Source organism: Gavialis gangeticus, unplaced genomic scaffold (assembly GCF_001723915.1).
Source record: "Gavialis gangeticus isolate Ggan-Ray unplaced genomic scaffold, GavGan_comp1, whole genome shotgun sequence".
NCBI classification, from domain to species: Eukaryota; Metazoa; Chordata; order Crocodylia; family Gavialidae; genus Gavialis; species Gavialis gangeticus.
Window position 1 is genome coordinate 33,090,984 of NW_017728995.1, and position 15,332 is coordinate 33,106,315.

General features: G+C 48.0%; 1 protein-coding gene across 1 annotated transcript in view; it reads left to right on the plus strand.

Annotated features, from left to right (window-relative positions):
* LPP (LIM domain containing preferred translocation partner in lipoma) overlaps positions 1–13,124 on the plus strand; it is a 370,753-nt gene extending 357,629 nt beyond the window's left edge. The window contains exons 8-10 of the mRNA XM_019503472.1: positions 3,683–3,861; positions 9,875–9,995; positions 11,431–13,124. Coding sequence (XP_019359017.1) covers positions 3,683–3,861; positions 9,875–9,995; positions 11,431–11,559 — 429 coding nt within the window. The 3' untranslated portion in view covers positions 11,560–13,124. The remainder of the gene's footprint in view (positions 1–3,682; positions 3,862–9,874; positions 9,996–11,430) is intronic.
* Positions 13,125–15,332: the final 2,208 nt, after the last annotated feature.

Genomic DNA, 15,332 nt, shown 5'->3' on the forward strand with positions numbered 1-15,332 from the left:
GATAAACTGCCACGGAGAGCAAAATAATGAAACCAAGCTCACATTCCTGCTGACATACCACTCCAGTCACGCGCAAAAATACCATTGTGCCATTCATTAGTTACCAAGGCATGTAGGCTAGCCTGCTTTACCAAAGCAAAATGGGCTTTTTAGAACAACAGACCAAGTCCTCCTTTGCAGCAGCCTTGCTGGAGTCAGGGGTGGTGCCTGGGTGTGAATCGGAGCAGCCTTTGCTCCAGCATCTTCGGGTAGCCCCTTGAAAAGACGTGTGAAGCCAGGGAGGTACCTGAGAGCAAATCTATTCCCAGGCAGGGAGGTACATGAGGGAGGTACAGGAAAGCAAATGTATTCCTAGGCAGGGAGTGAGCGGGTGTTTGAAATTATTCTTGTCTGTATAGATTTGGAAGGATCAGACAAGTACATTTCCTAGGACTTAATTTCCAATGGAGGGAAGGGGGGTGGAGAAGGATTTAATCAGAAGAAGGGAAATTAAAATGCTTCTCTCATTTCAGTAGAGGAGCATCTAACAGTGTGACTGAGCTGAGGTTTGCAAACAGATGGCTTGTAGACCAGGACGGCACCATCCAAAAGCTGCAGCACATTTGTTTCCTGTCTTGAGCAGCTAGTCAGGTTGCATCAAAGCTCAATGGCCCGTGTTAGCAAAAAAAATCGAAAATCCTTGGTCACCAGCCTATAGCCAGGCTGGGGGGGATGGACTGGGCAGCAGATGTGCAGAAAAGGACCTGTGAGGGGACAGGGGGCAAGAAGCTGGACAGGAGCCAGCAGCGTGCCCTTGGTGCCAAGAAGGCGACCGGCATCCTGGGCTGCATTGGGAGGAGCGTTGCCAGCAGATCGAGGGCAGTGATTCCTCCCCTTTGTTCAGCACTGGGGAGGCCACATCTGGAGTCCTGTGTCCAGATGTGGGCCCCCACTACAGAAAGGATGTGGACGCATTGGAGAGAGTCCAGCGGAGGGTGACAAAATGAATTGGGGGCTGGGGGACAGGACTGGTGAGGAGAGGCTGAGACAAATGGACTGATTTAGTCTGGAGAAGAGAAGACCGAGGGGGATTGAATAGCAGCCTTCACCTCCCTGCAGGGGGGCTGCAAAGAGGATGGAGCTGGACTGGCCTCAGTAGGGGCAGATGACAGGACAAGGAGCAATGGGCTCAAGCTGCAGCAAGGGGAGTTGAGGTTGGATATTAGGAAGAATTTTCTCACTAGGAGGGTGGTGAAGCACTGGAACAGGTTACCCAGAGGGGTGGTGCAGTCTCCATCCTTGGAGGTTTTGAAGACCCAGGTAGACAAAGCCTTGTCTGGGATGATGGAGTTGGGGCTGGTCCTGCTTGGAGCAGAGGCTTGGACTAGATGTGACCTCCCGAGGTCTGTTTAACCCTCATCTTCTATGATTCCAAGTAAATGAGTTTCCACAGACCTGGGGTAGACCCTTCAAGACAAAGACAGTCTCATCCTATGGGTCCCTGCACTGCCCAGCTCATTCTGGATGTCGCACTGGACTGTGGTTCTGGCGCAACCACAAGACAAAAAAACAATACCGGAGCCCCTGCTCCTGCGGACAACTTCATGCAGACCGTCCCAATGACCAGACAGACCTGATTACCTCTCCCCCTCTCTTCTTGGTTCCTATGTTGAACTCCCTATGGCATCCTAAAGCATGCGCTGCACTCACTCCCCTCTGCTCTGCGTGGTGGCCATGAGATACTAGACATCTCTGGTCTACTTTACTGTTTTCTCTGTGGCATGGACTGTTCTAGCAGAATATGGGAAGTGTCTGACATGTCTGTTTTCCTAGGATAATGCTGTGCATAAAATAAACCAGTGCAATAATGAGGAAGTACAGAGGTTGCAATATGCTTGGTACGGGCCCCTTTTGGTAAAGTTACAAATGCTAATTGTGAGCTTTATCGATGCAGCACGAGCAGATGTCAGCAAAGTGTTTGGAGATGTACCAATGAAGAGCGCTCGGTAAGAGCCAGGCTTTGCTCCGACGATAGCTGCCTTCGAATTAACAGACCTGTTGCTGAGAAGATTATTTCCTTTTCCAGCCCCAGGTCATTACTAGCTTTTACGCCTTTCCACTGAAATTCGTAGGGCAGCCATTAACTTCTCCCAAACTGCTGCCACACTCCTCATGCTTCTCCATTTTATTTTTTAATCCAGTTTATTTAGTGGGATAAGTCTTGAATGAACCAATAAAAAACCCAAACTATTTAATGAGTTAGTGATGTATGCAGAATCCAGCTACTAATATTAGGCATCTGCCGTAGATAGTGCCCCGGCTACCTGGTTTCCCAATACTGGCCACATTGCAGAATACCCTTTACAGGTATCAGGAGCAGTGTTGATATGGAAACTCAGTTTGAAAACGTCCCTAAAGAGAAAACAGAGCACAGCATTGGCCTTCTCTGTGGTACATCAATCACTGTCACAGCGGTGATAGTGAGCAAACAGATAGCCAAGGAGCCATTCATTGAACCCTGTTATTGCAACAATACAATACATCAAGCGAGACCTTGCCGGTAATCAACCCCGAGTCAGAGTGGGTCGTGCGTACAACCATGGCAGGCAGCTCTCATACACCACTGAAATCCACGACCTTTTGTGTTGACTCTTCCAAAAAAGCAAGTCCTACTGACCTTTTGGCATTTGCAAGGAAAGCAAGGAACAAGCCAATGATCTGTTTGCAGTTCACAAGGAAGTTATGGCCCCAGAGGTTAGGCTCGAACGTTGCACTGTAGCAGGACTCTTGTGCACCCGCTGGTGTTTCGTGTCCGGAGAGCGTGTTTTGGTGCAAGGAGACGGCTCTTGCGGCTGACCGTCTTGAGCAATGGGCAGTGATGGTGCAGTCAAGCGTGCAATGACCGTGCCGTCCCTTGAAGGGAATGTGCCCCTCCAAGATTTTCGGGGGACTCATGCAAGGCAGGAGAACTTTAGCCTTCATGTGTTGTATGTTGGCATGATTTTGCACGGCTCCCATTATTTTCCTTCCTTTTGCTATTATTTTTCCCCCTTCCAGAGATCGCAGGCCCGCCGGCTGCATCCCAAAATCAAACATCTGGCACTTATTTGATAACTCCACGCATTCCCAGCCAGGCAGGTGGGGAGGGGATTCTCTCCCCGGGTCCAGCGAATCCACCCACCAAGCTTGCCTGCAGATTTATCGCTCGCGGCTGCCAGGGTGGAACGTGTCTCTCTTTGCGTGCGTGCATTTGGGAACAAGGCAAGCTGCACATCGTGTACTCACGCTGGGCAACATCGGGAGGGCAGACAGGCCCCACGAAGGCGAATGTTTGAAGCAGATTTATACCGGCATTTATGTAACAGATGGGGCAAAGACGGCAGGGTTGGAACAAGCCGCTGCTTTCAGCTGGAAATGAAAAACCGCTTTCTGGCTTTTATGCTCCAGCAACCGTCTGGTTCGGTAAATAAAACCTACAAACCAAGGAGCATAGGTAGCATCCAGCCTTTAGAGGGAGGGTAGTATAGCCGCGTTGCCTCCGTGCAGCCGTGAAGCAGGCAACGCTGAACTTATGTAGAATAGAAGAAAGGCATTTTCCCCAAAGATCAGCAGTATCCCCCCGGTCCTGCCAGACCCCGCGACTGTCTAGTGCCTACCTGGCAGCCTTTTGGTGTAAATGCACGTGTCTTTTCTTTGCTTGCAGAACACGCTGGAGCAATGCAGCGTCTGTGCCAAGCCCATCATGGAGAGGATCCTTCGAGCCACGGGGAAGGCCTACCACCCCCACTGCTTCACCTGCGTGATGTGCCACCGCAGCTTGGACGGGATCCCCTTCACCGTGGACGCCGGCGGGAACATCCACTGCATTGAGGATTTCCATAAGTAAGGACCTCAGGGCAAAACTCTTGGTTATTTTACGTGGGGAGGGGTCCTGAGTGGCTAGGACCCCTTCCTGAGACTCGCAAGAAGCGAGGGAGCGGTGTGTGTTGCCATCAGATATGCCAGCTGAATGCTCCTTGGTCTCAGAGCTCACAGATCTCCTTGAACACGATGCATTTTCCACACGTGGTGCAGTGCATGCTTTACACCCCAGCAGCTGCAGCCCTTCTCTTCCACGTCCCTTTGAGACAACTTGACTGCTGCTTTGCAGCAGGGGATCTCATGCTATGCTCTGGATCCCACCAGTAGCCTGCTGAGCACTCGATGGTGCTGTGCAGAGAGATAGCTGGCCACACGCTAGCTCTACCTTGTTTCCAGCTACTAGTTATCCTTGAGAGGAGCTAAGAGCTACCATGCTTGTAATTCGTAGTAAAATGTCTATTTAAGACAGCAGGAAATCTCTGGGGGTTGTAGTTTCTCTCACTTCCACTTCTTCCCCCACCTCCCCTTGCAGTCATCACAGCTCATCTAAGGAAGACAGATAGGTTGATGTAATCAGAGCAGAAATGTTTCCCTTGCTCAGAAAAGACAGACACATTGCACCCCTCAATTAAAAGAGGAAATCAATACTGACAAATGTGAGTTTACATTTCAAGCATTTATCCTTTAATTTCTAGGAGTGGGGGAGGGGGGTAGACTTAATTAGAGCCTCATGACATCAGCGTGCGGGCCTGAAAGCTCAAAGACGCAGGCTGAGTTGACGGCACAAAAAGCAGCCGCGATTGACTGGAATCATAAAATCAAATATGAAATGCGTGCGCTGAAGCCCAGATCAGCCCGTGCGTTCGGCAGCAGCAGAGGCCACGGCATGGGTCAGCCTGGTTGGGAAACCAGAGGGATCCTGTGTAGGGTAAAATGCACCCTGGACTCAGGGCCAGCAGAAAGCCAAGGCACCAGGGGAGTCCTGCTTCAACTCAGAAAAGGTTTGCCTCGCATCTCACATGCCCATGCATGCTGGAGGCTGCTCGTTCTCTTCTCTCTGCATGAAAGGGCCTCACCTCCCTCCAGAGGAAAGCTTGAAATAAATTGCACCATGAAGGCATTAAATGAACAGTGTTTCGTGCTGATGGAGAACAGAAAGTGTGTGGGTATAGAGCCGAAGATAAGACTCACAGGGGCTGCTAATAAGGCTGTTCCAGGGAACTGTAAAAGACCTGTTGCTTGCATCTACAGCCAAGATAAAGTCTGCCCCTTGAAGTATATTGAGCCACATTTTACCTTCTCCCTTGGATCACTATACCTGATCAGCCCAGGTATGGAGATGCAAGGGATAAGTCTCCCCACTTTCTTCTCTTGGGATGCTATTCCCCAGCTGCAAGACCTCACCGGAGGTTAACGCTTTCCCTCTATGGAGGTGTATCCCACTTCTTAACCCTTTAAAAAGATTTATTCCCAGCCCTTGTTACCCCCACTGTGTCCCATACCTTTAAGCCCCCAGATACGCTGTGCCTGGAGAGTGGGCACACCAGGCATATGAAGACATCAAAAGGAAACCTCAGTGAGGAAGAGAGCAAATTGCAGTTACAAAAATCCAGTCTGCAAATTTTAGTACTGGACACTTGAACTGTCTTGAGGGGGGACACAAAATAAAGACATTTATTAACTTAAAAAAAGGAATTCCCTCCCCCCTTTTCCAGCTCTCTGAAAAGAATGGGTTTATAAAAAAATTTCACAAAACATCTTCCTGAAAATGGTGTGAAAATGCTCGGGTTTCATTCCCCCCCACCTGTTCCCATTTTGCTACAGAAAAATAGAAATTCATAACGAGAGCTTTACTTTTGGGGAATCCTGGGGTTTTTCTGGAGTTTTTTTTTTTTAATAAACTTAGTTTGAAAATTCCCAGCAGGCATTTCACTGCTTATCTTGCGAGATGAGAACCAAATTGTGGATGTTTCTTTCCCTGCAAAACACCCGTGTCTCCCCCTGGGATCATCTCTACATCTGAGGGTAGGAGGTGGGTGGACCGATTTTACCTTTCGAGGCAGCGGTGGCTAGGTGTGCTAGAAGTCAGGTAGAAGGTCTCTAGGGCAGGGTGGCACCTTAGAGACTAACTAGTTCAGAGTGGCATGAGCTTTCCTAGGCAACACCCTACTTTGTCTGATGCTGGGAGTTTGTCTAAGGTGCCGCCCTGCTCTACCTCCTACCTGACTCCTCACACGCCTAGCCAGCTCTATGTCTAAAGGAAAAAAATTGGGTTGTCCCCCATGGCCCAAACAGAGAAACGTTAAAACATTCGTAAGCACCAAATTTTAGGCAAATAGGACAAGGACATTAACTGCAATTGCAGCTACAGTCATAGCACGATCCATCTGAATGAGTTTTTTCCCCAGCTATCCGGAGAGCTACTGTTTAATTCACGTTTGATTTGATCACAGTTACGCCAATGCCTTTCATCTGCTGCCAGTGAAACAGATATTTTCCTCGACTCCTGCCGCAGACAGATTTCAGTTTTTAGGCCGGGAGTTGTGTGAAAGGCTGGATGACAGCGTTGCCTTCCGCTAGGTATTTCAAAAGAGGCTTTGAGCTGTTCCTATAGGCATTGTCCAGGGGCACTTCATACCCTCTGACCCTGCTTCCCACCCAACAGGAATAAGTTTTGGCGTGAGATTTCAGCAGGACGGTGGCCCTTTTTTTGGTGCAGAATTGGCATCGTATTTTTGTGCCCAAACCATGAATAATGGGGTTGTTTCTACCTACACTTGCAAGTGCAAATTAGATAAGTAAGAGATGCATCTGGCCAGATTTGCCCTAGTGGTTTCTCTTGGCAGCCCACCAATATGGGCACAAGCCTGGTCCAGCTAGAAGTAGAGCTCAGAGAGCAGTGGGGGACCCGGATGCTGCAGGGTGGACCCTCCAAAAATTATATTGCAGAGAACCTCTCCACAGGGACACGAACCAGGATTACTACCTGTTGGTCCATCTTCAGCTTCTGGGATCTTCATATTTTCCAAAAGACCTTCTTAGAGGAGAGATGCTCTTGACTTCAGTGGATTTATGCAGGAAGTTAGCATGCTGAGGGCTCCTAACTCGGATGCCACAATGATGATCCACTCTACTACTTAACTCAGATGCCACAATGATGGGTGACCTACTATAGATCACAGGATGACAGGAAAGTAGGGCTGGAAGGGACCTCACAAGCTCATGTAGTCCAGCCCTCTGCATGAAGCAGGATCATCCCGGATTAAACCACCCCAGCCAAGTGTCCATCCAAACCGCTCTTGGAAATTGGCAGGGATGGAGCAGAGCAGAAGAATCACCTCCCTTGATTTTCACTCCTAGTCGTACAACCCAGGATGCTGTTGGCCTGTTCTGCAACACGAGCACACTGTTGACTTACAGTCTCCTGTAACCCTCAGGTCCTTCTCTGCAGCAATTCAGCCCAGCCAGTCGTGCCCCAGTCTGTGTTTGTGCAGGCAAAGTACGGGACGTTGCACTTGTCCATGCTGAATTTGATCTGATTGATTGCGGACCATTTTGCCAGTCTGTCTGGGTCATTCTGGATCCTAGCCCTGTTCTCCGGTGCCTGCAACTCCACCCCACTTATCCACAAATTTGCTAAGCATGCGCTCTATCCCGCTGTCCAAATCACTAATGAATATATTAAACAATACCGGACCCAGGGCAGACGCATGGGGAACCTGACTTGATACCTCCTTGTAACTGGATATGGAGCCATATTGATGATCCAGCCAGTTTTTTGTATCCACCTTGCAGTCCTTTCATCCAGTCTGTATTTCCTTAGCTTGTTCATGAGGATGTCATGGGAGACAGTAGTAAAAGCCTTCGTGAAGTCAGGTATGTCATATCCACCGCTCTCCTCCTATCCACAGAGCCTGTCACCTGAAGAAAATCAGGCTGGTCGAGCATGACTTGCTCTTCATGAATCCTTTCTGGCTCTTCCTGATCACCTTGCTCCCCTCTAGTTGCATCACACTAGATCCCTTGAGGACCTGCTCCATGATCTTTCCAGGCATTGAGATCAGACCGACCGGTCTGTAATTCCCCAGCTTCCCCTTCCCTTTCGTAAAGGTGGGTCCTTTGTTTGTCCTTTTTATTGCCGTCTCACCTCTTTCTCGACCTCCACAAGTTCCCAAAGAGGATAAGGAATGGCTCAGAAATGACCTGAGCCACTTCTTTCACTACCCTCAGGATGCATCCCATCCCGCCCTGCCGCCTTGAAAACATCGACGTAATCCCTGACCTCTTCTGCCACGACTCTAGGCTGTTTAACTCCTTCCTTATCTTTGCTGCCAACTGCACTTGTTGCCCCTATTTGTGAAGACTGAAATAAAAATGGGCATTAAATACTTCAGCCTTTTCTGCATCATCCATAACTAAATTATCATGGGACCGATGGCATCTCTGGTCTTCCCTTTACTCTTCGCATACTTGTCGAATCCCTTTTTATTGCCTTTTGTGTCCCTGGCCAGTTGCATCTCAAACTTTGTGGTCACCTTCCTAATTTTCCCTCTGCATGCCGGTGTGATGCTCTTATACACTTGCCTACTGCTCTGACCAAGTTTGCACTTTTTGTTGGATTCCTTTTTGAGGTTCAGCTCCTTGAAGGCATGGCTGTCTGGCCAGGCTTTGCTGTATTTCCCATTCTTCTGTTGCATCAAGATTGCTTGCTGTTGTGCTCTGCCATTTCATGGTCACTGCCACCCAACTTATTCACACACCTTCATATTCTCCACCGATTCCTCCCTGTTTATGAGCAGTAAAGCAAGAGCTTCCCCTCCCTAGGTGGCCTCTCTTGTCACCTGTATCTCAAAGTTATCCCTGACAGACTCCAGGGACTTGCTGCACTGCTCATGCACTGCTGCATTTCCCTCCCAGCTAATTAAAGTTCCCCGTGAGAGCCAGGTCCAGCGATTTGGAAGCTTCCCCCAGTCTCATCCACTTTGTCCTCCTGGTTTGGTGGCCTGTAACACGTATCTGCTCTGGCATCCCCCTCCTGTTCTCCCCTCTGACCTTTGCTCAGAAGCTTTGATCAGGTTTACCTCCCACTTCGGGCTGCATGGCAGACACACTTGCATCGCCTTTGTATATACGGCAATGCCTCCTCCTTTCTTCCCCTATCTATTTGTCCCAGACAAGCTATAGCCACGTATGCCCACTATCCCCATTGCATCATAAGTCTGTGATTGTATTGGGACCCCCTAATTCTTCCTGTCTGTCCCCCAAGCTTTATACAAACATCTCAGGTATCCAACTGATTGCCCTGTCTTCTCCCCTGAGACTTCCGCTATTGTTTCCCCTAACCGCATTTTTATCCACGTTGCCCTGGCCATTTATTTAACTCTGGGCTCGTGTCTCCATCCCTTGGTAAATGTAGTTGAAAGTCCTCCTCACTATGTTAGCAAGCAGAATATGCTCTCCAGGTAGTCTCTGAAGTCTTCTGCAGCGTGCTGTAGGCCCTCAAAACCATCCTTAATGCATCCTGCTCAAGGAGGCAGCTCTGCTTGCAGATGCAGTATATATGCTGTGCCAGAGTTTATTGGCTGTGTCTGACTTTCTGATGCACATGACATGCTTAAGTGAGCATAATCAGCTTTACAACTGTGTCAACACAGAATAGATGGATGACATGAACCCCTACGTTGTTGCAGCTTAATTGGATCCAATGTAGAATCAGAGGTAAAACTATAGTGGTATAACTTGCATTGGTGCAGGTGCCGTGTGTCCGCAGCTGTGCCGAGGTAACTCTGCTCTAAGCAAGCAGGACATCACTTCTTGCCTTGCCACCTGGCAGGGAGAACTTGTAACATTGCCTTCTGCAAGCAGCTGCCCCTGGATAGGTGCCTGTCTGTCTGCTCCACCTCCTGGGTTAATTTACAGCTGTATGCAAAACCAGCATAAAACAAACCAGTGTGCAAGTGGGTTGCATGTCCAAGCCTTTAAAAGGAATATGACTTTGCACTGGGATGACCCAAAATATGCCTGTTTTCTTCAGGAAATTTGCACCGAGATGTTCTGTGTGTAAGGAGCCCATCATGCCGGCTCCGGGTCAAGAGGAGACCGTCCGCATTGTGGCCTTGGATCGCGACTTCCACGTTCATTGCTACCGGTGTGAGGTGAGTATTCAGACCACATCCAAGGAGAAAAAGCTATGGTGGGTTATTCCGTGATGGCAGAAACGCCCTTGTGTGCCAGGCAAAATGGGCCCGTTTCTGCAGCCACCTTGGCTTCACATTCAGGTTGCTCCCTCGACTTCACCGAAAGCTATTCTCAATCTACGCGCACCCAGAGAAGAGGGTCAGGCTCTCTGTTCATGAGCATGTCCTTGTGCAAGAAGAGAGTATGACCCTGTAATGAGATGGTAAGATTTGAGCACGCGATAGATTGTGAGTTGAAAGTTTCTTCTATTAAAATCAGGGTCAACACCTGTCAGTTTGGGCACAAGGAGGTGAAAAATTTTAAGTTAAAAAATACCCAGGAAATCAACAGAGCAGTGATCTATGTAGGACAAGGTGACATGGGGAGTTGCCCCTGGAGATGATTTGAAGGTGGAGCGGGGCAGAAAATAATAGCTGTTGTCACCACCACACAAAGGTTAAAAAGAAACACCAGTGGCATGGTGGCAACCAGCAGCCAGCATTGCCCCCATGTATGGCAGCTGCCCTGGGCACCCCACCGCATCTTTACTGCAGCTTGGGTGCTGCTTCCCTGTTGAATGTCCTTTCCCCCTTCTCTTCCTGTTATCTGTGACTTAGGCCAGCTGCTGAGGCCCACGTGTGTCGAAGCCGTGCTTCGGTATTGCAATGCCTGCCTCATTTAGGAGCACATCCACCCCTCAGAGCCACTGGGACACAGGCTCCAGGTGCCTAACCTGTGGTTGAAAGCAAGGCACAGGCTCCTAAATCATGTAGACATTGCAGTGCTGAGCAGCGCCTCGATCTCTGCATGCCTCAATCCTCCATCTGCAAAACATGAGAGGGTTAATGGGCTCTCTCTTTTCTTTCCTTTCCTGTCTTGTGTGCCCAGGCTGTAAGGTCTCTGATGTAGGGCCTGGGTTTCCCTGTGGGTAGACACAGCCCCAGCCCAAAGGGCTCCCAGTAGTGATGTTGGTACAGCTAGCACATGGCTTAGCTCCTATGTGCTCCGTTGCTTTATGGAGTCGTCTCTTCCAGAGACCCGTAGTCAGAGATATTAGCAGCAGACTTGCTTTCTGAGCCATGCTGCCTTTTTTATTATTATTATTATTCCTGTTTCCTTTAACTAACACTCCTGCAACTTGGATGTTTCCTGCAGCGTTACAAACTTTCCCCTACCTCAGAGCTGGGAAAGGAACAACCATGTTGTATTTGCAATGGGGTTGCATGTAGCAGAAAGCTTGGGAGCCCCATCACTGTGTTACATCAAGGAAGACGCGTGCACCTCAGCTGAGTGCTTCACACTGCCTGGGGCTGCATTTTTGGAGCAGCAGGGATAGGAGTGGGTTAAGAGGGTGCTTTTGGCTTATTTCAGTCTCCCACCATTCATTTCTTTTGGCTTTTGTCTGTGCTGCAGGACTGTGGCGGCCTCCTGTCTGAAGGGGACAACCAGGGCTGTTACCCTCTGGATGGACACATCCTTTGCAAGACCTGCAACTCTGCTCGGATCCAGGCACTTACTGCCAAGGCCAGCACTGACCTCTGAGCCCCCACCGCGACACTCCCGATTTGTCTGCTGGGGAATTGCACAAGCGTTGCTTTTAGCCTGACTCCTTTCCAACCTAATTCTTGATTGAAAAGGTAAAACTGGAAGGCCTTGGACCAAGAGGGCTAGTTCCTAAGTGGGGTTCTCCTGAACCTCCAAATGATTCATATTGCCTGAGATAAAGCTGAAACTGTTGGGTTTGATTCTTCTCTTACACGTGTGACAGTCTGATCCAGTTCTTGCTGGAAGTGCTGAGTTGTTTTGCATCAATTTTAATGAGACTGGGAGTGAATTCTCTCAATTAGAGCTTGCTCCATAGTAACAGACTGCACGCACGTGAGATGAGAAGCCGTGTCTCAACACAGCCTACACAGTGCTGACCCCGCAGAGCTTTCACGTACGTGTGGCTTGTAGGGGGACCCACAGTTGAACTCTCCATCTCTCCCTCATGTCCACACTTGTCTCCATTCCCTTCCAGTTTAATATCCTTTTCCTTTTTTTTTATAAAATCATAGTTTACTCTTGCTTAAATGTATTCAGTAACAATACTTCCAACTCAGATGCTTAAGCATGTCTGTATGAGCAATGGCTGAAAGATCTCAGCTTGCACATATGCTCACCCATACACATGTTGGTTTACTAGAGATCGGGAGCCAATTATGTACATTGAGAAGTGATGGTAATTAAGTTTGGGTCTGAAAAGGTTCAGAAGAAACCCCACATGGTAACAGTGACACTGACTAATAATCATCACCAGCCGTGAGCGATGCTCAAAAAACCTTAAGCCAACCATTGATCAGTGCAGTGATGTAGAAACCCACTGGATGGGCAGGGGTTGTTTCCAGACAGGTAAAGTCATGCCATTTTGATCCACCCTCTGCTGACACCAATGGAAAGATTCCCATTGACTTTAATGGGCGTTGAATCAGACCTTAAAATCGGAGGGGGCTTTCCAGGTCGATCGCAACATACTTGAACAGGAATTACAGTACGAGGCACTATTCAATTCTGGGCCCTTTCCAAAGAACTGACCCAGTTCTTTCTCCATCTTGAGAGTCCCGCAGGGGCATTTTTGCTGCCAAACAGGAAACGAGGGACGTGGTTCTGCTTGCCTTTGCTTTTTGTTTCATTCCAATCATTTTTTTCTTCCCAGTGAAGAAATGTCATTTCACAGGAACGGCGGAGTGATTGGCGTTCCAGGCAAAAGGGACACGTTATCCTCTCTTCCAGGAGTTAAAAATTAAGACCAAGGTCAGCGAACACCTGGGCATGGGCAACTCATGGAGGTTTGCCTTGTTTTGTTGTTTTTGTTAATTAAGAGCTACATTATAAATCTGCAGCTCGTTTTGCGAGGGCTTTAATACTCTTGTTTACGAAACCTCTAATAACTAAGGTGCAAATTACAGAACGAAGGAGCAATTTTCATATCACTGAATTGACATTAATGTCTTATTTGCAGATGTAATCAAAGAGACTACCTTTCTGTGCACTTACCAAATTACAAGCTGGAATCAAAGCCATTGAGGGGTGATTGACCATATTAATAATGAACTGGTGGATTTGAATATTAAGTTTTGTGAGGGTTTTTTTTCTCTGGTGCACACACTAATAGAAATGGAAAATACAGTGCTTTCCTTTTTAGCACAAAAGCCCAACATAATTATAACCTCCCATTTAAATCCCTGTGGATGGGATGAATGGATGCAAAGCATGGGATAAGATGGAAAATTGACTCTGACTGTAACTCCTGGAATTGGTATCTTCCTTTCCGGTCTGCAAAGTCCCATTGCATGTCACAGTGAACAACTCCATGTCCATCGTTATCAAGCCATTGTACTGAATTAGAGAATTGGGGTCTGATTGTCCTGTCCCTTAGAGCAGGTATGCGCTGGGCAAACTCCATTGGCTTTGCCCTAATTGGCCCCATAGCAACCTGTGGGATGTTTGATCCACGGAAAGAAATTTTTCTCCTGTACAGATTTCCTGGCAGGGCATTGACTATGCAAAAGCATCTCGTCTTCACATCAAAATTTCACACCCAGCTTTCACGAACGTTACCGGTCGTACGCAGTCAATTAGCTGTCACTTGTCTCGGCACTTTTTTTTTAATAGGTTGCATTTGGGCTTCTCACCACTGGCGGTGGCAACTCAGGTCATGTTGAGCTCGCTCATGTTACGTGCAAAAGAATGTTAAATAAGTGCTGTTTGAATGATCTCTGCCCAAACGTGGAAGTTCAGCCCGCCAACGGTGCCTTCCTTTTCATCACACATCTCATCATGCTCATGCCTCAGTCGTGGGCTCCTTAGTGCCTCCTCTCTGAAGCACGACAGGAGTGTGATGTCTGCCATAGAGGAAGTCACGGAGCAGGCGGCAAATCTAGCTCTGAATTTCCGTATCCTTGCAGGTTTAAATTGGACGGTTGCTACATCTTTATAGCTCCAAATCACATATTAGAAAGCGATGAGAAACAGCTGCTGTATCTGCGAGGCAGGAATGTGATGTGGCTTGAGATCGGGGCTGCGGGTTCTCCTGATAACCGCAGACTAGATTTTGGCCAGGTCACATGCCAGTAACCTCTCCCTGCGCAACTGGACTTAATCATGCAACCCGACTTCCCACGTGGTGCGATTTTAATTGCATTCATTATAGAATGGCCCAAGTGGCAGAATCCAGATCCAGATCCTCTCTTTCCAAAATATCTGCCCGTGTCTGGATTTCAGGTTTTAAATTAGGTCGTTCAAGAGCCAAGAATAAGCCTGGACGCCCTGCTCCGAACCTCCAAGCAGGTGGGAGCGTTGCAGAAAGGGTGTAGGGGGCACCTTCGACCACTCTCCTGGAGAGGTCTCTGGATCGGAGGTGCTCAAAAGGGCATGAGTGTTGCTTTCCTTCCGTGAACAGCAGCTGTTTTTCAGACTTAAAATATCCAAGCAAAACTCTTCTTTTTTTTTTTTAAATAACACTCAGAACCAGTGACCCATTTGAGTGAGTGAGTGAATGCTTAGAGTAGTTTTTTGTTTTAAATGCATTTGTTTGTGGTGCCTAAATTTGCAATGACCATGTTCTGGAATGAGAATGTTATATGCGTGACATAGAGGCTGTCATCACTTATCCGCATTTCCGCCCTGTTCGACCAGGGTCTAAAGCGAACGTGCCGATGGGCCGTTGCGGCACGTTCGTGCACCACCCAAGCATTGCTTCGTCACAATCTTGAGCTTGTATTTATTATGTATCCTCAGTTATCTCTTTCCAAAGAAAAAGCCTTGATGCCAAAGAGACCTTGTTCTTTGAAGGTCCCCTTCAAGTCCTGATATCAAGTCGTATCATCTCCCGAGGACAGTAACGCTCCAAAACTTCGCTTTTACAAGGAGTTCAAAAATTACCCAGACCTTTTTCCTTGGAGGCTCTTTGGCTTTTCTAGCATGCCTTAGAAAATGGAGCCTGATCTAGTTTCATATTGCCCGGGTAGAGATGTGAGACCCAGGATCAAGCCCAGATCCAGCAAAGTATTTAAGCCTGGGCTTAAATGTTTGTTTTAAGCGTGGGCTTAAATCTGTTCCTCAGTAGGACATACATTTAGGACATCAGATTTGGTTGCCTTGGTTACAGCCAAATCCCCTGGCACACCCCCAAAGTGAATTATAGTTTTGTTTTTTTGTTAGCGTGATGGCTTTTTATTGTCAGTTATTGTTTTATTTTAATCATTGCCTGAATGTTACCTTTTCAAGCAGAAGGCAACATCACAGCTTTAGCCTATCCGATAATGCACCTTTGA